The sequence below is a fragment of the Triticum aestivum genome, chromosome 6D (assembly GCF_018294505.1).
Source record: "Triticum aestivum cultivar Chinese Spring chromosome 6D, IWGSC CS RefSeq v2.1, whole genome shotgun sequence".
Lineage (NCBI taxonomy): Eukaryota > Viridiplantae > Streptophyta > Magnoliopsida > Poales > Poaceae > Triticum > Triticum aestivum.
In genome coordinates this window covers 491,412,564-491,435,225 of record NC_057811.1, presented here as the reverse complement: position 1 = coordinate 491,435,225, position 22,662 = coordinate 491,412,564, and the positions used below count along the sequence as shown (strand labels likewise).

Sequence of the window (22,662 nt, the reverse complement as noted above, 5' to 3'; positions counted from 1 at the left end):
AACAAGCAACTCCTCAAGCATCTCAACTAGCATCTCGACAAGCAACTCAACAAGCAACTCCTCAAGCATCTCGACAAGCATCTCGACAAGCAACTCCTCAAGCATCTCAACAAGCAACTCCTCAAGCATCTCAACAAGCATCTCGACAAGCATCTCAACAAGCAACTCCTCAAGCATCTCGACAAGCATCTCAACAAGCAACTCTCTCCATTATCCCAAGATTGTGCAGGGCATTTGCATATACCTCTGGAGGGCATGTAAGTCTTGGAGGTAGCATCCCAAGGTTCTCTAGCCTTTCCTTGTTCGCATGGGGTATTTTATACCCATTGCCCCCTGCATGGTTCAAGATTTCAACCATGCAAGCTTGTGGAGATAGGAAAACTCTGTTCAGCTTGTAAACCTCATAGTTTTCAAATTCATCTAGCACACCCTTGATAAGATCTTGAAGCGTTCTAGGGCTTAGACAATCTGTTAGAGATTGCAACGAGTTGAAGAACCCAAGGTCAAGGCCATTCAGATCAGGGCTATTAGCAGAGTAAACCTCATAATTTCTTCATGAGATACCAAAATTTTCTCCTAGAGTAGTGGCATGTTGTAAGAAATCAAAACCTTGCTTCCTGAGATCAAAACCAATACATGAACTCATGGTTATTGGTGGCCTTTTCTCCCCAGGTTAATTACATGTCATCTATCCGTCGTCATCCCAATAATTTGAACAAATTCTGATGGAGTATTCACTCGAATCATTGGCAGCAATTATCTCTTGAATTACTCTTGTCTTGAATTATTGGCAACAAATATTTCTTTGAATTACTCTTGTTTATGATCATCAAATTGTTTACTCATATGAGCAAGTCTTAGTTTATGATCATCTGATTGCTTATGATCATCAAATTGATGCAGAGCGGGTACTGGGCGAGGAGATGAACCTAGGCCAGCAGCTCCTGTGCAGCGGCGAGTACTTCAGCGGCAGCAGCTCCTGTGTGCGGTGAGTGCTTCAGTGGCAGCAGCTCCCCTGGGCGTGTGCGGGCACCAGCTCGCCTTCACCAGCAGCCGGCAGCAGAGCAGCAGCTCGACTCCACCAGCGGACAGCAGCAGAGCACCAGCCCGCCTCCACGAGCAGGCGGCAGCAGAGCATCACCTGGGCGCGCGCCGTCCAGGAGGAGCCCCAGGACGGCGTGGGTGGAGGTGGAGGCGGGGGCCGAGGCGGAGGTGGAGGGCGGGGACGGAGGCGGAGGCGGAGGTGGAGGCGGGGGCGGAGGCGGAGGTGGAGGGCAGGGGCGGTGGCGGAGGTGGAAGACGATCCAGCGACCTGATTCAAAATTTAAACTAAGGGTATAAACGTCCAATTGCCCATTTTCACCTGGTCGGAACATTTGCCCCAGCGACCTACATTTCGGTACAGAGGGAGTAAAAAATTACAAGAGGGAATTTTAAACACAGCTGATGTCTGATGCAGCATCCTTGTAGATTACTGTGTATTACAACAACGGATGGCTAAGCCGTATTCTGGTCTGAACTGAAAGTATATATGACTAATTATGACGGCACGCGAATCTGTCAAGTTTTACAAAGGATACGAAAATGTACTTTCGTTCACGGACAAGTGGGCAGGCGTACGTGCTAATAATACGAGCAATAACATCCATTACCTTTCTTTTTTTTATTAAAGAAAGTACATGTTTTGTTTTCTATCGTAGATGACTGTCATGCATCTTGATTATAAGTAAGCACTGATCCAGTACATACGCCGACACCCACCCACTCCTTTGGCATCTACAGCGGAGAAATATCCAAGCAACTACCTGGCTTCTTCCTGTTTCTTAGGAAAAGACTTTTGGCCCAGCTTTACATATAGAAAGTTTAATAGGGTACTGAGAAATAACCCAACAACTACGCGGAAGGCTGCTGGCGTCTTCCTTTTGTCAATAACAAGGGTTGCAACTACTAGGCATGGATCAATGCACGCGGAGTATCCTTTCCCCACTACTTTGAGGACAACTATAGCATCTAAAGTAATGTTAATTAATCAACAATCGCGGAACGGCACAACTTTTGCTTGAGCAACATGCATATGGTGGTTCCTGGGAAATTGTTGTTGCTAATTTAATAACAGCCTATTGGCTTGAGTGTGTGCACGGCAAACGGCGGCAACCCCCTCTCCCTTACATCACTCCACCATGGTACCACTGCGAAATCCTGGCTCAGTCACGCACTCCTCCCCTCCTCTTTCCGCAACGCCGGCATTCGAGCGAATTGGTTCTGCCGCCGCCGCAATTGTAGGTGGACTGGACCAAGCTAGCTAGCGAGACCAGTACTAGCCGTCGCACTCGTGCTTACCACTTGGGCTTTGTTGCAATCGCTGGTGGTCATACGTTCTTTAGTGGTCATACGTGAGTGTGGGAAATATATATTGTTTTGGAGACGCTCTGGTGAGTGTGGCGACGGGGGTCCTCAAACCTGTTCTGGAGAAGCTGGCCACCCTTCTTGGCAATGAGTACAAGCGATTCAACGGTGTGCGCAAAGAGATCAAGTCTCTCAGTCATGAGCTGGCCGCCACGGAGGCTTTTCTCCACAAAATGTCTGAAGTGGAGGATCCCGATGTGCAGGATAAAGTCTGGATGAATGAGCTGCGGGAGCTGTCCTACGACATGGAGGATGCCATCGACGACTTCATGCAAAGCGTCGGTGACAAAGACGCTAAGCCAGATGCCCAGATGGCTTCATTGAGAAGATCAAGCACGCTAGGGAAGTTGGGGAAGATGAAGATTGGCAAGGAGATCCAAGATCTGAAGAAACAAATCAAAGAGCTGGGCGACAGGAATGCAAGATACAAAAGTCGCGAGACCTTCTCCGTCAAAATTACTAACTGTATAAGCACCTGCAGAAACGACACATCCACTACTAACTGTATAAGCACCTGCAGAAACGACACATCCACTGCAGTCAATGATGGATCGACCAACACATCGATCTCCGACACAATGATGAAACTTTCAGACTGCAGCCCCCACGAAATTGTGCCCTGAGCTCAAGATACATACAGCTTGAAACGACGGACTGAACTGGAGGCAGTTTACCCATTCAGAAAGAGCACACATTTTCTGAATGACTGAACTGGAATTGTTTACTGCAGGAATTAATGTGGACTCATCTAGTTGCCAATAGCAAAAATCAGCCACAAGACTCAAGTGCCCAATAATCAGCCATTACTGATCTGGTTACCACTGCAAAAGTGTTAACAGATGAACTGTAAAATAAGGATTTAATTGACAGTAATATATACCAGTTGACATGCTTGCATTAAACTGTAAACAACTGTAAGCAAACATATATAACAACGTCCGAATTGTTGAGAAAACTATAGAGAAGAAGCAGAGAGTAACAGGGGCACAAAAGCTTGCTTAAGAGCATGATGACTACATACAGGTGGATAAAAGAGCAAAGGAGAAATGCATTACCGGTACAGCTACAGAAGCATGGCAACTAGAGAATGACGACTACGAATGGTCGCCCAATATTATTGAACCATCAACACGGATGATTGATTATTACAGAAAATGCAGTACAGTAGCAGTCTTAACCAATTCTACAATTTTGTATCATTATCCATAGTACATTACGCGACGGAGAGAATAGTGTATCATAAAAGAGAGATGAATCGAGCTAGACATGAGTATTAAACTCCAGAAGCAGAAGCAATTCCCTCAAAGCGTAGACTAGGGTGGTTGGGATGTGTGCTGACTGCTCTCTCCATGGCAGTCTTCAGGGCTTCAAAAATGCCATCATCACCCAAAACACCAAGACATCTGACACTAGTGAGGCTGGGGAGGTTCTCCATTCCAAAGCCCAGAGAGTTGGCTTCAACTGCGCTAAAATAATAAAAAAAGATTTTTTCTAGCTTGGGCATGGACCCTGCGCCAAACATCAGATCTACTGGTTTAGAACATGCATCATAAATAAAAGTATTCAAGAATCGGAACCCAACTTCACCACTAATTCTGAGCTTTTCGTTTGAGTCTGTTTCTCCCTCCACAAGGTGCAGAACGAGAAGACTGGGTAAGGCCCCAAGCTTGCAAAAATCATCCTGCTTGACCCCCTCCACTTGAATGCGTACCTGTTGGAGGTTTATGAGAAAGCTCATCCATGTCGGAACCTGCGGGATGGCTGAAGACCAGGTAATAAGTTTCTCAAGGGCAGGCAAGCACAAAGGTTCTTGTAAGAGGCTACTCCCTTCATAAATAGTCAGGGAGCGGAGGTTCTGGGTGCCTAGGTTACACAGGGAAGAGACCATAGTTTTGTTGCGCTCCTCACCAACCACATCCGTATCCTCAGTGCCAGAATCAACTCCAAAACGAAGGTCAAGTTGCAGATTCCTCAAATTCTTTAGTTGGCTAAGGCCACACAGGAAATCAAATAGCTGAATGTAGACCCCCACATCTTCCAACGTCTCTAGTGCTTGCATCTTCGCAATCCCATCAGGAAATTTAACATCAACTTCAACAAGTAGATGCATCAATTTTCTGAGATTCACAATAGATACAGGTAATTCCCCTACACGAGTGCCTCTTAGGTCCAGAAACTCTAAGCACCCTAAACGCCCGATTTGTTCTGGCAGCTTGCTTATTTCTGTACCTTTGAGATTCAGGTACCTCAGCTGGAACAACCTCACTATATTTTCAAGATGATGATCTTCCAATTTGGAGCAATCCATCAAGTCGAGAACACGCAGATGTCTGAACTCCTCCAAAGAAGGGATTTTGACAAGACCTCCAACCACGATAAGTGATCGGACATGGGACAAGACGAGACCTGCTGTCAGTACTGTTAAATTTTCTTCTTTGGCACCTTGTAGACAGAGTCGACGAATAACTTTGCTTTGGTCCCAAGTTCTCAAAATGGGAACACCAAGTAAAGTAACGAAGTTCTCTTCTATAGACTTGGATATGATAAAATCAAGAATTATGTTGTGAACTCGACAACTATCCACCTTGCCATAGTCATCTGTCTCCCCAGTTTGGATCAAACCCCTATTGAGTAGTTCATTAAAACACCTTTCTCCTATCTCATATGCCGTGTATCTACCCTCGCTATGAATGAATCCTTCAGCAATCCATCTTCTTATCAGGCCCTTCTTCTTAATAGTAGAATCTTCTAGATACATGCTCAGGTATAAGAGGCAAGTTTTTAAATAAGGAGGCAGATCAAAATAACTGAGTGACAATATCTTCATCATTCCTTCGACGCTAGGATTCCTTTCAAGTGCACGACCAATTGAATCTTTCACTTGATTCCATAGAACTTCTGTTTTTTCTGTGTTAGCCAACAAACCAGATATAGCAATGATCGCCAAAGGTAACCCATGGCATTTTTCCAATATCTGCTCAGAAATTTCTTGAAGGTATGAAGGGCAATCTTCATCAGACCTGAATAACCTTCTGTAAATTAACTGTCTTGAGTGCATCATATCAAGAGCCCTTATATTGTAAACACAGCCATTGAATGACGAGCAACATGAATGAGCGACATTGTTTACACGAGTAGTCGTGATTATTCTACTGGTAGAACTTGTAGCGGGGAATGCACGCTTAATAATATCCCATGTATTCACGTCCCATATATCGTCAACAACAACAAAGTACCTGTACATGGACAAATAAATATTAGCATTGCTGTAAAATAAAGTGTGCTGCGTAGACAGACAAAGAATAAACGAAACACGTTAACATTAACAAAATGAAAACGATAAGCACACAAGTGCTAAAAGGGCATATGTTACATAATTAATTCGTTTGGCATGTCCATCTTAGTTTAGCAAATTACAGAGAGCAAGGGGGATAAGCAATTCTTTAAACCAGGGTAACATGGATGCCACACTTGCAAAACTGGCATGAGGTAAAGCACACAGAAAATTACAGATCAGGATGTTAAGGGAGCTCAAGGAGAATTAGAAAGAAAAGTGAGCCAAGTTAGTACTGTGAGAAAATGTAGTGTTATGGGGCTCTACTCCTGACACAAACTTATGCCATATAATTACACAATAAAAGGGAGTAGGGATGTGCCTATGTAATGAAGGAGATTTGTGAACATAGAATTATATGGAACTTTTTAACAAATTCCACTAGTACAATCTTCCTATGACATCTAAGTAACCATTTTATACATTTAAAGATGACAAGGAGAAATAAAAATATACTAAAGACAAAATGTACCTTTTGTCTGCTAGAAAATCTATGATATTGTCGATGAGTTGTTGTATATTCCCTGCTTCAGTGGTAGCATAGTCTTTCTTAGCCACTTTACTTAGAATGGTTCTCAAGATATTCGTCATGTCTGGATTTCGTGAAACTGAGACGAAAGCCGAACACTCATATTTTCCTTTTAGCTCTTGATACACTTGGTTCGCAAGAGTTGTCTTGCCCATACCTCCAGGTCCAACAATGGAGACTATCTTCAGTTGTTGTTGTCGTTGTTGCTCTGAAGCACAAACATCCTCTTCTGTTAACAGCTTGATTATCTCAGCCTTGGGCTCATCAATTCCAATGAGTTTTGATGCATCCTCGAAAATAGCAAGAGCTCTAGGGTCAACGGTCGTGTTGGCGTTCTTGGAGAAGGTCTCACGACTCTTGTACATTGCATTCCTCGCACCCACCTCTATGATCTGTTTCTTCAGATCCTGAATCTCCTTGCCCATCCGACGACGAGCCTTCATCTTCCCCAACTTCCCTAGCGAGCTCTTGATCTTCTCAATGAAGCCATCTGGCTTTTCATCTTTCTCACCGACGCTTTGCATGAAGTCGTCGATGGCATCCTCCATGTCGTAGGACAGCTCCCGCACCTCATTCATCCAAATTTTTTCTTGCACATCAGGATCCTCCTCCTCTAACATCTTCAGGAGGAAAGCCTCCATGACAGCGAGCTCGTTAGTGAGGAAATTGATCTCCTTGCGTATGCCTTTGAAATGCTTGTACTCATCGCCGAGAAGGGCGGCTAGCTTCTCCAGGACGGGCTTCAGGACCCCCGTCGCCACACTCACCAAAGCAACCTCCATGATTTCACGGTTGTGGAAAGCTAGCTCAGAGGTCGCTGATGTAAGTTTGTGCGGATGGATGCTTGGAGACATGTCATACACTGCACAATTGCAACAATGGTGAGTAATTGGTTGATGTTGCATCCAGTCATTCTAACTAAACTAGTACTAATTCAGCTGCTTTCAAAGATACCGTAACCTCAGATACTAAGCAACCGATCTTACCTTCTGGGCTTTCCTGTGAAGATTGGAAATCCATTTCCACATCGTACATGGGAGGCATAGGGAGCATTTTAGCATCTTTGTAGATAGCAGATTCTGCAGGTAAGAAATTTGACCAACCAATACATTTATCAGAAATGTAAAAGCTGTATCCGCCGAGAAATAAAGTGCTGCTTGCGACTTTCAGAACTTCATACAAACAAATCCATAATTAGCATTTAGCAGTGGCAAATACGCTAGCAGATTCTTTACAACGACATCTCAACAATTAGACACACCTGTGATGGCAAGTTCACACACGTTACTGTTTTATTTCGTTAGTTGTGGAATGGCAAGTCCAGCAGCCCCCTATCATTACCGTCTATATCTAATAGGAAAAAGAGTGAAAAAGTTATTCTGTAATCCTCTATAGCCATTGCAAATCGTTTGGCTTAACCCTGTGCATAATGTGGCAAATAATGCACGCGCTTATCCACCAAAAAATAGCTTACATTTTGTCATGCAACGTAAATACAGAATATATTCCTACAGAAAATATTCCTCTTGATGCAAATTGTTTGTATCCTCTTGATGCTAATAAAATCCACCATTTGTCGAAAAAACATGAATACACAATATTTGTATAAGTTGGATCAACTCGTGAAATACATTTATCCAACTCCAACCTATACCATTGACCATCCCATCCCTTGGCCAAGCAGTACACGCTTAAATTTAGCTGTGAATGATAAACTCATAGTGCTTGATCAATAAACTGAGACGAAGAACTATTAGCCTTTACACCCATTCAATTTATTTATTTACTGAAAAGAAAAGGCTTACATATGAATCAATCAATCTTACCTTCGTCAGTGCTTTCGTGTGTAGATAAGGACTCCACCGCTTCTATGATTTCCGCTTCCTCCACCATACGATGTTCGTCCAATATTTGAACTTGTGGTGGCGGATTCTTAGGGGTTCTTATGGCAACCTCCCAAATCCCTGCACACCCGAAGGTGAACTCAACATGGAGATTTTTGAGAGAAGAGAGATACTTGATGCCATAATCACCACACACAGGATCTCTCCATCCCTGCATATAGCACAAAAGCCCAAGCCTTGCTAGCTTTGGCAGAGCCTCTGGTTCGATTACCAACCCTGTCCAGCTATTCAAGCAAGTGAGTGTAAATTTCGTCAGACAGTGGAACAAACCGGGTTGAACCACTATCCTTTGTTTTGAGGCTGCAACCTGCGATGATAAGCTGAGAACTAACAGGACTAGCAGGGACCCCAAAGCATTCATCATTTCGTCTTCCACTTGATAAACCCTGATGTCGAGGAAATCAAGGTTGACAAGTGAGATTACCCTCTCTGGAATTCTGGGGAAATAATATCCTCCTGTCAAACAGAGTTTCTGAAGAAGCTGAGGTTGAGGCGACCAAGAATCCAAGAAACTGAGAGAAGAACCATCTTTGCTTTCGATGCTTAGAGATTGGAGCTTGGATAGTTCCTTGAGCGATGAGAGCAGATTGTTCTCGTATCCTTTGATATCACCACACGCATCAGAAATGGACCATATTAGCTGAACAATCCTCAGTTTAGTCAGCTGTCCCACACCCAACAGTGAATTTGTTGAGTTGGTGGTGTTGACTTGAATCCCTGAAAGCTCCTCCAGAGACCGCATGTCACCAACTCCATCTGGCAATTCCACATTACAGACAAGTAAATATACCAAACGCCATAAGCGAAGAATGCTTCTTGGCAGCTTTGTGATGGAAGTATTGGTAAGATCAAGAGTCTCAAGAAACTGCAGTTCCCCTATTTGTTCAGGAAGCTCAACAACTCCACTCATTTGGAGTCGCAAATACTTCAACTGAAAAAAGCTCCCTATAGTTCCAAGATATTTTTTCCCTGGATCTTCCTGAACATCCAAATCAAACACCCGCAGAGCTTGACTGTTTGAAAAAATCGGTGCACCTTGAGTGGACCCAAAAATTGTGAGTGATCGGATAGGAGAGAAAGTTATGGTTGATGGCACAACAAAATGCTGTTGACCATGGTAGTTGAGAGATAACCGTCGGACCTTGTCTGTTATGCCCAATTCATGATCGTGGCCATCAAACAATGTGACAAAATTTTCTTCAGCAGATATGGATACAATTAGACCAAGAATCAAACTATGGACTTGGCAGGCATCAGCTTGACCATCATACTGGATTCCCACAGGTTGGATCATCCCCCTGTTAATAAGTTCATTGAAATAGCACTGCCCCGCTTCTTCTAAGTTATCATGTTCACTTCTCAAGCTGATGAAGCCTTCAGCTATCCATCTTCTTATTAAATGATCTCTTCCGATGACATAGCCTTCCGGATATGTGCTTAGATACAGTAAGCATGTCTTCAAATGCTGGGGAAGGTCATTGTAGCAAATGTACAGTATATTTTTCACTCCTTGCAAACTGTCACAGCTGTGGACCTGGCTCTGCTCAAGCGCTAAGCCTTTTCTTCTGTGGGGACGCACAAGTGCTAAACCAATAGAACTTTGTATCATTTTCCAATGCTCTTCTGAACTCGACTTAGTGGCCAGCAAACTAGCTATGGTAAGGATTACGATTGGCCACCCACCACATTTTCTCGGTATTTCATTGAAAACTTCTTTTAACCAAGAAGGAAACTGCCACTTTTCAAGGCCAAATGTTCTCTCGATGAATAATCTTCTTCCTTCTAGTTCTGGAAGGCATTTCATTCGATATATTGAGTCTCCAGTAGTTGAGCAACATGACGTAGCTATGTTACCGATGCATGTCGTCATCAATATTCGACTTCCATTATTGTTTCCAGGCAAAGCACATCTGATCAATCTCCAGGCTCGTGTGCTCCACACACCATCGAGCACGACAAAGTACCTATCATCAATTTGAATCAACATTTAATCAACACATTCCAGAGAGAAGCATTACGTAATACATATTCAGATAAAAACTATTTGCCACATCCTACATATGCGAATGTATAAAAGGAACTTCTCTATCTATATGAATAAGATGTGGTTGAACCTGAGTGCACCCATTTCTTGCACTGAGATCCATGCACACGCATTTTTCCTTTTTTGTTTTCCCGAATATCAAACTTCAAACTTTGCAGTTCCACAATATATTACAACTAAATATGTGATATAAATTCGGGTTTTATTTGTGTAATACAAATACTAAATGTTTTTTTTGGCAACTATCTCAAAAGTAGCATGAATCGATGTGATGTAGCAAGAACAACAGCGAAGGAGAAATGTTCAGAATGCGGTAGCAACAGATATGAGCTGAACACTCTGGACTAAAACAGAGTAATGGCACACTGAGAAATGGAGAGTACCTCTTGCCCTTCAGTACTTGTATGAGCTTATGTGTGAGTTGCTCCTCTTGGCACGCCTCTACGCTGGCACAATCTTGTGCACTGAGCTGTGATCGAAATGCTTGGAGAATCTCCTGAATGCCTGTCTTTTGGGACATTGACACAAGAGCACAGTACTCAAATCGGCCTCGAATATTGCGATAAACCTCCCTGACAAGTGTGGTCTTTCCTATACCTTCAGGACCCAGAACAGAAACCACCTTCAATTGTTGCATGTCATCCATGAGCAGCGCGGTGAGATCGTCGCTGGGGCCATCGATGCCAACAAGTCCGTCTCCCCCGGCATAGAGTGCCGAGAAATAAGCATCTATGGGCACAGATGGGCACCTGGAAGTACGAGTACCAGAAGAGGATGCCTCACTCTGGATCTGGATCTGGATCTGATGCCCTGAACAACCGGGCACGTCTTGTTTTGGGGGGGAGCTGGGATCCATGGCGATCTTGAACCTCCTGTGCCGCTCAATCAATTCGGTCATACGAGCCTTAAGCTCCTCGACCTTGTTGACCATCTCACGATCTAACCTTGGCTGCTTGGGGCGGCTACTGAACCTCCTTAGCTTCTTGAGACGCCCAGCAGTCTTGGGCATAACCCCGGCCGTGTCATCAGACAGAGACAGGCCGGCGCCGTGCCTGAAGAGGTCGACGAAGTCTTGCGTGTCGTAGGCGATCTCCCGGGCTTGCTTCGCCCACCTCTTCTTCAGCAGCGCGTCCTCTTCCACCATGTGAGACATCTTCACGGCGTGGAGAGAGGACACCATCTCCTGGATGCTCCTCAGATTCTCCTCGAAGAACTCCATCTCCGTTTTTGGGCGGCCTTCGGGCAAGCGCGCACACAAGATGGTAAGCTCGGCGAGGAGCGGGCCAATCACACCCATGGAAGCGCTTACCACAGCGCCCTCCATCGTCTCCCCTCCCCCTCCCTCCCCCCTCTCCCTCTCCTCCCCTTTCTAGATCTCTCCTTCTCCTCCTCTCCCTACAGATTCTCCGGACAAAGGAGCAGACAAGCAAGTCGCGTCAAATGGGTCCCGGTGTCCTGCGCAGCGCATACAACCACTCACTGGAGAAAGATGCGCTGCATTTATTAAGGTCCTAGTGTCCATCTCAACATTATTTCTTACCTGCCACTTTTCAAAAGGAGTAGTTTAAGAATTAGGAGCAATCAAGTGGACTTTTCTCTGGCCTCCCACCTCATGCTGGTAATGGGATTACCGAGACGGGTATTGGACTCCCATCTCCGTCCCCGCGGTAACCTTGTGTATGTTCCTAAACAGAAATACTTTTTTGCACATTTTATTGTCATCTCGATGATACATTTAGCATCATTGAAGGGCGTGTGAAGGTATGCCTTCACCGAATTTTATGGGATTTATAGAACCACTCACTAAAGAAAGATGCACTTCATTTATTAAGGTCCTAGTGTCCGTCTCAACATTATTTCTTACGTGTCACTTCTCCAAAGGAGTAGTTTAGGAACTATGAGAAAATCAAGTGGGAGTGATCTGCTCCTGAGCTCCAATGCTCTAAGAGCATCCAGAAATAAGCATAGCAGGAGAACACGAGCGTTCTCAGAGTTTAGCCAATGTCGGCCGTCGGATCAATTTTTTGATGCGTTTTGGAGCGTCGGATCGAGCCTCTAGACGATCTGGGCCGCCGGATTGAGAGGAGACACTGCTACAATGAATAGTTACCTCCCGCGCGTGCCACCACACGTAATTCCAGCGCCCACCCAAGGGCATTTTCGTCATTTCGCATCCTTGCGTATAAAATGGGCCTGCTGCTGTTGCGGCGACCTCCTCCCGCATTCGCGCGCCCCTCCTCCTCCTCTACGTCGCCTCCACCCAAACCCTAACCCTAGCTGCTCCCACGCCGCCACCGTCGTCTCCGTCGCCCAGCGGCCCCAGCCTGCCGGATCTCCGCCGTCCACTTCCCTGGCGTCTTCGTCGTCGTCCTCGCGTGCACAAGGCAAGAGGAGCGCCCCCACCCTCTCCTCTCCTCCTCTCCTCATCACGAGCCAGGAGAACGAGGGCCACGTTGGCCGAGCAGGTCAGGCGGCGCATCCAGATCACCGCGGAGCCACCCCCAGATCCCTTCCCTCTCAAGCGGCGACCCGAAGGTGAACTACAGCGACGACGTGAACTCGGCGGTCACTGCAACGACCCATCCACGGCATCCCTTCTTCTCTGAAAACGGCCTAATCACTGGTAAGATTTTCCTCATCTCCCCTCCACTCTCCTTCTCCCTTTCTTAATTGAGCAGAGGACGGTGCTGCATTAGGACTGCCTTCTTCTTGGGTTGGAAAAAGGATCCCATCTTTCTCTGCTCAACTGTACCATTCTTTGATTTGGATAATTGCCTGTGATTTTGTGTATTTAGATGTACGGCTTGGCTGTAAAAACTAACTTTTTTCAATTGATTAGTGCTGTTGTTGATGCTCAAGAGCAGAGAGAAGAGAATGTGTTATCTGTTGAAAAAGGAAAAAAATTAAAAGAAAATATAGAGTCAAGGATTTGTCTCCCATAAGAACACAAAAAAGGAAGAACGATTCAAAGATTGTAGAATTTGTCAGCTCTTATCATCATGCAAAAAAAAGTATTTGTTCCTTTTGTGTTTGCACTTTTTTCTGATCATCATCTTCTCCTCCTGGGATCAACAGAGTTAATTTGATCTCTACAATTGCAAACCATCCCATTTATTTCAGGATTCAGATGACCAAAATCTGGGCTGCAAACCATCCAGATGCTTCAGGATTCAGATGACCAATGTTTTGGGCTGCAACCTTGAGATGGTTGACAAGCAGGTTGACTCGGGGCAGAGATCGATGAGGGAATCAGAGAAAGATCAAGTTGGTGGCCTGAAGTCCCTGGAGAAAGAGGAGGAATCAAATGCATGGTTGACTCAACCCAATCCAAGTCGGCCGGGCTGCAGGTACCAAACATTGACATACAGAGATCTCGGTGTGGTATTACTGTTAGGTAACCCTACAAACTTTGTTGGAACCTAAAAATTAGGTACTCGTGATGGATTAGAGTTGTTCTGGGCCAAAGCCTACAACTTCCAGTGGATTGTTGAATTATCCAATGTCATAATTAGTAAATCCATGCTGTTCTATTTTGTAATAAGATCACAGTATGCCCATGTTTAGATGACACCGACCCAAGTTTACTTTGTGATTCCATTAATTCCTCTACCTAATTCTTGTAGCATGCTTTCATCAGTTTCAGTACAATGAAGATGACATATCCAACATGGTATCCTTTGCGGATGAAGAACATGAGTCAAGAGGCATGTATGTAAGTGTTGCATATACTGTTCGACGACCTTCTGGGTCATTCCAAAATGTACTATGCCATGCCACAAAACGATCGACCATATGTTCTTTATTGGTTTCATGGTGATGGTGTATTTATTATGAAAATTAATAGGACTGCTTACCCATGATGATGTGGTATTGCTACTCCGTAGGTTATAACTCCTTATTATGTGATATACTTGCGTCAGATGAGAAGGTTTTGACGAACAATTCAGCATTAGTCTTCTTTCTTTAGACATAGGTGATATGTGAGGCCTAACTAAATAATTATTAGTGTAATTCTCCTTTGTCCCAAAACAATGCCTAATAGTTGCGTATTATTTTCCATCCAGAATGCCAGCTATTTGCTATCCAGAATGCCAGCTATTGATTTGATGACTCATTGGGGTAGGCATTAATACAAACTTCTTCTTATTTGCCATCCAGAATGCCAGCTATTTGATCAATGGCGTCATTTTTATCAACAACAATTCCTACATAAAATGAGGCTTTCAGTTTAAATGAGTTCTGATTATAATTTGTTCTTGGTTGCAGATTTGAGCAATATGTGGACTATGCATGGGACGTCCCGATGTATTTTGTATACCGGAACAAGAATTACATTGACTGTACTGGAATGTCATTTTGGATCTCTTCCTGTCTCTAATATCTTAGTACGTCTGCAGTTATATGTTGTAAACTTTGTAAATTTTATCTTATTTTGAAGCTTTTTGCTACATGACTTTAGCTGTTGGAAATTATAGAACTCTTATTTGGCTTGTGTATATTTTGCAGGCTTTCATGGCAGGAAAGCTCCCACAGGTTCCAAGGGAGATGCCCACTTTGATTGATTGGGAGAACCATCTAACGACAATTTTTCCTGAGGTTTACCTTTGATTTGGTTAGCATGGTGACATATTAATTGGTGTTATTTCAATTCAACAATCAGTTGTTCTTTTTTATTCTCCTTGCAGGTTAGGTTGAAGATATACCTGGAGATGGGAGGTGCTGATGGTGGACCTTGGATGAGATTGTGTGCTTTGCCTGCAATTTGGGTTTGTTTGCTGACTCTTCATTTATTTGTTTTGTATATCTACAGTCTCATTTACAGCACAGACATGAGCAGTATAATCATTGTTACTAATTAGTACTACCTCCTTTTCAAATTATAAGACATATTTTAACAGTCCAAATTCGTGCATTAGTTTTAATAATATGTGGTTTATGTTACATTAAATAGACTTGATTGGATCCATCATATTCAAAAGCACTTATCACTTATCTTGTAACCATAACTAAATATTATACAAGATTACGGTCAAAATATGCCTTATATTCTGAAAAGGAATGAGTAACTTCCGTGTCGTCGCAAAACTCAGAATCGGCTTTTGCATCTGATTTGTCCTTCTCTACAGGTTGGGTTGTTGTATGACGATGAATCACTACAGAGCATTATTGACATGACTGCTGACTAGACAAAGGAAGAAAGAGAGATGTTGAGACGGAAGGTATCTCAAGATATTTCTGCTCTTTGTCCTTAGTAGTGGTAGAAATTGTCTCTCCCTCTACCTCTCTACCTCTCATGTTATGCTCTGGGTGCCATCCAGTTTGCTTACTGCATCACACTAGCCGTTTCTTCAGAGAGGAGAGGATAGGTCAGGTCTTAGATAGTTGATATGCATCAATGGTTATTTGGTCCTTCAATTTCTATGTGCATGCCCAAAATTAAATTTGGTTGGACGTTCAATTTCCATGAATCTGCACAATTTTTTGGTTCAGTTTATACTGTATGAACGTCTACTGAACTTTGTGTGTTTTATTTATGAAATGAAATCTCAAGAGGCTTGATAGATAGCATTTGTCAGTCTTTTAACATGTAAATACTCCAAAAAAATCTTTGATGACTTGTTGCATCCTGTTACATTGGTACTTTAGTCATCGAGTTAGAGTTCATCGAGTTTTTTAGATTCATTATTCACTGCACTTCTGTTGGATAACTCCGTCTTGCAAATCACATGGCAGTGCAACAATTCGCTTTGTTCTAATTCGCACTTCGGTTGGATGGCTGGAGCGGTCGTGAGGAGAGGATTGGCCAAAGCTCTTTCACTAAAAAGGACTGGTGAACACTTGCTTTGCTCCTTACTGTTTATAATCAGTTGCCAAACATTATAATAGTACATGCACATTGCTTCAAAACTGAGTATGTTCCTTGGTGATGGTGTATTTATTATGAAAATCAATAGGACTGCTTACCCATGGTGATGTGGTATTTCTACTTGGTAGGTTATAGCTGCTTATTACGTGATATACTTGTGTCAGATGTGAAGGTTTCCTCGAACAATTCAGCATTTGGCTGCTTTCTTTAGACATAGGTATTAGTGTAATTATCCTTTGTCCTGAAACAATGCCTAATAGCTGCATATTATTTTCAGTTTCAATACTACATTATGAGGGCAAGATCATCCAATGGGGCCAATCACCAACACCATGCTCCTCCAAAGGTAAGCCCACCTCGTGATGCCTACCTGGCTACCTATTATTTTTTATGCTCCATGCCATACGTGAGCTGCCAACTTCCCACGTCGGGCTAATCAAGTAACCTCCAGAATGAATAGTGATATCTTTAGACATAGGTCATTGGCTATATTTGTCAGTAGTATCATTCTACTAGCTTGTGTAGCCACTAATGTGGTTCTTCGTTGCTTAATTGCAGGCATTTGATTAAGTCAAAGGCAACATGAAGGTATGACAACGATCAAGTTCCTTAAGTTGATTGGTTTCTTTTTGTGCATTCCTTTTTCTATGGTCTCATTTGGCATTCCTCCTCATGGCTATTATGTTGTACCTTTTGGGTTGTTAGATGCTTCACCTCGGCAGCATGGTTAGATTTCTTGCTTTCTCCATGTGAATTTTTCCAAAAAACTTCTCTATTTAAGGAACCATTTTTGCTTATCTATGTAGAAAGAGAAGGGTGAAAGTGATCTTTTCCCAAGGTAATCACCACTGTTTATTTTAGGCTTATGTGCCTGATGGTTTTTAGGATCTCTGTGTCAAGAAGGGGATATATCAAAGTAGTGTGTCATGTTCTAATTATAAATGAAGAGAAGAGAAAGTTGAGAACTTCGTAATTGCATAGTAATCATGGCTAGATCGTAGAGTTTAGATATGTACAAATGATTGATTAAAAATATATTTATATTTGCAACAACACAATGGATCATGCCAGGTAAATATTTTTGTAGAATATAAGTCCGGTTTAGAACTTTTAACCACGACAGCTGAAAAGACAAAGTAAATACATCATATATATTCAGTATAATGTATATTTAGATATTCATGGCGCTGCATAAGCATAATTCAGTTCCCTGGGAGCACTAGCTGCTGGCGTATACATGTATTTCTTGATTCTAATAAGATGCAGCCAATCTTAGAAAATATAGTAAGCACCTATCATGAAATTTTGAACTGGTGTGATGTGTCTCTCTGTTAATAACTATCATGCTTGCATAGCTGGTTGATTTATTTGATTATAATCAAACTGGACTGTCATTATTTTAAGAACCTGATTATTCAGATGAAAAATGATCAAAGAAATACATGTACCAAAGTCACATATGTTTAGACCATGATTAGGCATACAATTGCTCCTTCAAATTATTGTGATATTGTAGTGCTCTTTAGTCTAACAAATTATGTATTGTGGTGCTGCACCTTCTTTTCTCTTCTTTCCAAGACATACACTCTGCATGGGAAGTTTCCTACTTGCTATGAGCTTCAGACGTATCGGTAGCCGCTACACCTTTCGATTCTATGTACTTTTGTTAATAATCTGCCTATAATTATAAGATTTTTTTGCATGAATGTATATAGCTTTACACCAGGACGCTTTACTTTTGCTATGACCTGTCATTTTTGTGAGCGGCAGATGATTTTGGCATTGATGTTCTCATGCAAGTCATCTTATGTTTGCAAGCCTACTGATAGAATAAAGTCAAGATAGGGCACCACATGCTTAGGTTGCCACTCCTATGTTTATAAGCTTATAGGAAGCAAACATTTTCATTATCTTTGGCACTTACATTGTCATTATATTAACTTGTGTAGCAGAGTTTTAAAATCAGAATGGGGCAAATGTGTCTACTATGACAAAGTGAAGACAAAACGAATGCATCGAGTTACTAATGCAGTGGTTTCAATGAGAACTGAAACCTTTCACTTTCAAGGTTGGACATTGATATCAACTATGAATATTTAATCGAGAAATTCAATTCATATGAAGCGAAAGAAAAGCATGCAGTTCCTTACATTGACAGTGATTATTAGCCCATTGTGGTATTTCAAATTCTGATAAAGAATATATTTCATGACCAAAATTTGGGATTTGGAGAATCTCAGTTCTGATATGTACATGCATCTCCTTTTATTTTGTCACGCTACTGAATGTTCTGATATGGGACTCCTTATTCTGTGTATCTCTTATAAATAATAAAATGGTCTATATGTAAAGATTTCCAATTTTAATTACATTATGTTGTGATGCATGGTTCTGGAATTTAGAGATTAACATTTCATAATCTCATATGCTGAATTGGATGCTGCCTTGCTTCTTGACAGAGTGCATGTTTCTTCTTACCCTTGAACACTATAATCGGTAGCTTTGTTACATGTGCTAAACTTGCCTTCATACTAATGCATCATGTTGTTTGATCTTCCACGGCTTGACAATATCGTTGGGACAGGCACCCTCGCGCCAAGGCGCGTTGCCGATCTAGTGTATAGTCATGGACAGGAAATTCAGCCCCTTAAACGCCCCCGAACGTCTCAAATTTCCCTCTCCACATCCGGGCACCCTATATCCATACTACGCATGCAACATGAGTTACTCTACGTGATCAAACAACACACAATGAAATCGACATCAAACGGACAACCAAATACACATAAACGAACTGTACATCATCCAAAATATCATCAGAGTTCATCGTCGGACAAGTTCTTAACTTCGACGACTAAAAAAGATAATAAACATAGGAGGAGCTTCTTCACCACTTCCTCGCCGGGCCTTTCCCCTTCTGTTCGCCGGCGTAGTTGTAGGCGTCCGCGCCTGGTGGAGGATCTTGGTCGTCGGAGGAGGAGGTGGAGTTGTGGTCATCGAAGGAGAAGGTGGAGCTCTGGTTGTCGTCGTCGTCGGAGTCGGAGAGGACAATCAACCCCTTCATCCGACGGACGGCCCTGTCCTGCTACCGCTTCCACTTGGCGAGCCGAGCCGCCTCCATCATTGCCCCCTTCGTCTCGCGCTCCAACTGCTCTATGGCAAGCCAGAGCGCCTTCACGTTCTTCCGCCGTCGTGAGCGACCGGCGGCAGACCCAAGCAAGGAGCCGCTTGTCCTCGTCGTGCTCCGCTGGCATCCCATGGCGGGAGCGCATGGATTGCTCCGTCGCGTCCCTCTCCCTTGCCCACTGCCTCGCGCGGCTGGCGACGCACGCTTCTGATTTTGGAGTGCGCGTGCGGGCCGACAGCGCGGGCACTAGCAGTCACCACTGCTCGCGCGGATCAGCGGCATGTGAGGGAAGGAGAAGGCACGAGGATGGAACAGACTGCGCTCCCTATCGGAGCTACACGCGGGGCAGGAGGGGCCAGCTCGATCTGGCGTTCGTGTTGAACCAGCGCGGGAGCTACACCGATGATGCAGATCCTGAGATGCCCCCAGTATCCACCTTGGACCGCTCCAAGGCAATGCGGAGGGCCAGATTTTCGTCGACGTCGAGGCCGGGGCCGGAGTGGCTGTTGGAGCTCGACATTACGCCCAATTGGATTGGGATCGAAGAGGGGAGAGGAGGGGACGGAGCGAGAGAGGAGAGTGAGGTGAAGGAAATATGCCCTAGAGGCAATAATAAAGTTGTTATTTTATATTTCCTTATATCATGATAAATGTTTATTATTCATGCTAGAATTGTATTAACCGGAAACTTGATACATGTGTGGATACATAGACAAAATACCGTGTCCCTAGTAAGCCTCTACTAGACTAGCTCGTTAATCAAAGATGGTTAAGTTTCCTAACCATAGACATGTGTTGTCATTTGATGAACGGGATCACATCTTTAGGAGAATGATGTGATGGACAAGACCCATCTGTTAGCTTAGCATAATGATCGTTAAGTTTTATTGCTATTGCTTTCTTCATGACTTATACATATTCCTTTGACTATGAGATTATGCAACTCCCGAATACCGGAGGAATGGCTTGTGTGCTATCAAACGTCACAGCGTAACTGGGTGATTATAAAGATGCTCTACAGGTATCTCCAAAGGTGTTTGTTGGGTTGGCATAGATCGAGATTAGGATTTGTCACTCCAAGTATCGGAGAGGTATCTCTGGGCCCTCTCGATAATGCACATCATAATAAGCCTTGCAAGCAATGTGACTAATGAGTTAGTTGCGGGATGATGCATTACGGAACGAGTAAAGAGACTTGCCGGTAACAAGATTGAACTAGGTATGGAGATACCAACGATCGAATCTCGGGCAAGTAACATACCGATGACAAAGGAAACTCTATCATTCCCAATACTCATTTTTCTTCTTCTTTTTATTTTTAGAAGGACTAGGTGCATCAGTATTAACTCTTTGAGAGTCTTGTTCAATTCTTTTTGGGTGTCCCTCAGGATAAAGTGGTTCCTGAGTCATCCTACCTCCTCTAGTCATTACTCTAACAGCATGATCATTGATATTATTATTCATTTCATCTAACAACTCTCTTTGAGATTTAGCAATTTGTTCTAACTGAGTTTGAACCATAGAAGCATGCTTCCCCACACCTCTAACATCATTTGAGATTCTAAATAACAAGTCACTCAAGCGAGCAATCATATCATAATTGTATTTCAATTGTTTCATAACATTTGCATTGAAGTGATCTTGCTTCCTAATGTAATTTTCAAACTCATAAAGGCATTGGCTAGGGTGCATATTGTGAGGATTATCATTATCATTGAATTTCATTAGAGAATTTACCTCTACCACCTTAGGTTGTGGTGGTGTATCAAGCCCATGTATTTCTTCAATAGGAGGTAAATCTTTTACATCCTCGGCTTTAATACCTTTTTCTCTCATAGATTTCTTTGCCTCTTGTATATCTTCAGGACTGAGATATAAGATACCCCTCTTCTTCAGAGTGGGTTCAAGCGGTGGTTCAGGAAGAGTCCAATCATCATATTTTCAATATGTTATTCCATAATTCTTCAGCTTGTCCAATAGTTCCTGAAAACACAACCAACACAACTATCTAGGAAATCCCTAGAAGCATCGTTTAGTTCATTATAGAAGATATCGAGTATTTCATTTTTCTTAAGAGGATGATCCGGCAAAGCATTAAGCAATTGGAGAAGCCTCCCCCAAGCTTGTGGGAGACTCTCTTCTTCAATTTGCACAAACTTAAATATTTCCTGTAAGGCAGCTTGTTTCTTATGAGCGGGAAAATATTTTTCAGAGAAGTAATAAATCATGTCCTGGGGACTATGCACACAACCAGGAGCAAGAGTATTGTACCAAGCTTTAGCATCACCCTTTAATGAGAAAGGAAATAATTTGAGAATATAATAATAAGAAATTTTCTCGTCATGAGCAAAAAGGGTGGCTATGTCATTCATAGTGAGATGTGCCACAACAGTTTCAGTTTCATAACCATGGAAAGGATCAGATTCAACCAAAGTAATTAACTATGTGCCATAATCATTATCATCAATAAAGATAGGTGAAGTAGCAAACTTAGGATCACAATTCATTCTAGCATTCAAAGTCTTTTCTTTATACTTGCATAATTTTTTTTCTAGATCATCTCTATCCTTACAAGCAAGAATTGTTGGGGAACGTAGTATTTCAAAAAAAATTACCTACGATCACGCAAGATCTATCTAGGATAAGCATAGCAACAAGTGGCGAGAGTGTGTCCACGTACCCTCGTAGGCCGAAAGCGGAAGCATTTAGTAATGCGGTTGATGTAGTCGAATGTCTTCACGATCCAACCGATCCAAATACCGAACGTACGGTACCTCCGTGTTTAGCACACGTTCAGCACGATGACGTCCCTCGAGCTCTTGATCCAGTTGAGGACGAGGGAGAGTTTCGTCAGCACGACTGCGTGGTGACGGTGATGATGAAGTTACCGGCGCAGGGCTTCGCCTAAGCACTACGGCGATATGACCGAGGTGGTAAACTGTGGAGGGGGGCACTGCACACGACTAAGACAATTGATCTTGTGTGTTCTAGGGTGCCCCCTATTGGGGAACGCAGTAATTTCAAAAAATTTCCTACGGACATGCAAGATCATGGTGATGCATAGCAACGAGAGGGAAGAGTATCGTCTACGTACCCTCGTAGACCGTAAGCGGAAGCGTTATATCAACGCGGTTGATGTAGTCGAACGTCTTCACGATCCGACCGATCCAAGTACCGAAAGCACGGCACCTCCGCGATCTGCACACGTTCAGCTCGGTGACGTCCCACGAACTCTAGATCCAGCTGAGATCTGGGGAGAGTTTCGTCAGCACGACGGCGTGGTGACGGTGATGATGAAGTTACCGGCGCAGGGCTTCGCCTAAGCACTACGATGATATGACCGAGGTGTGTAACTGTGGAGGGGGGCACCGCACACGGCTAAAACAATTGTCATCTTGTGTGTTCTAGGGTGCCCCCTTGCCTCCGTATATAAAGGAGGGAGGGAGGAGGAG

At 43.2% G+C, this 22,662-nt stretch overlaps 2 protein-coding genes across 2 annotated transcripts; one reads left to right on the top strand and one right to left on the bottom strand.

Moving 5' to 3' along the window:
• Positions 1-3,487: 3,487 nt before the first annotated feature.
• On the bottom strand, positions 3,488-11,579 carry LOC123146339 (uncharacterized). The gene is made up of 5 exons (XM_044565988.1): positions 10,601-11,579; positions 8,096-10,137; positions 7,256-7,348; positions 6,213-7,131; positions 3,488-5,642 (listed from the first exon to the last, which is right to left on the bottom strand). Exons 1-5 carry the CDS (start codon positions 11,539-11,541, stop codon positions 3,680-3,682), a joined length of 5,958 nt encoding a protein of 1,985 aa, XP_044421923.1. The 5' UTR covers positions 11,542-11,579; the 3' UTR covers positions 3,488-3,679.
• An 819-nt stretch (positions 11,580-12,398) lies between these two features.
• Positions 12,399-18,377, top strand: LOC123142257 (uncharacterized). Its single transcript, XM_044561246.1, has 11 exons — positions 12,399-12,840; positions 13,338-13,564; positions 13,855-13,929; positions 14,282-14,336; positions 14,484-14,602; positions 14,724-14,813; positions 14,903-14,983; positions 15,344-15,436; positions 15,951-16,047; positions 16,361-16,429; positions 16,642-18,377. The coding sequence occupies exons 2-8, from the start codon at positions 13,526-13,528 to the stop codon at positions 15,401-15,403; spliced, it is 519 nt and encodes a 172-aa protein (XP_044417181.1). The 5' UTR covers positions 12,399-12,840; positions 13,338-13,525; the 3' UTR covers positions 15,404-15,436; positions 15,951-16,047; positions 16,361-16,429; positions 16,642-18,377.
• The last annotated feature ends 4,285 nt before the right edge of the window (positions 18,378-22,662 follow it).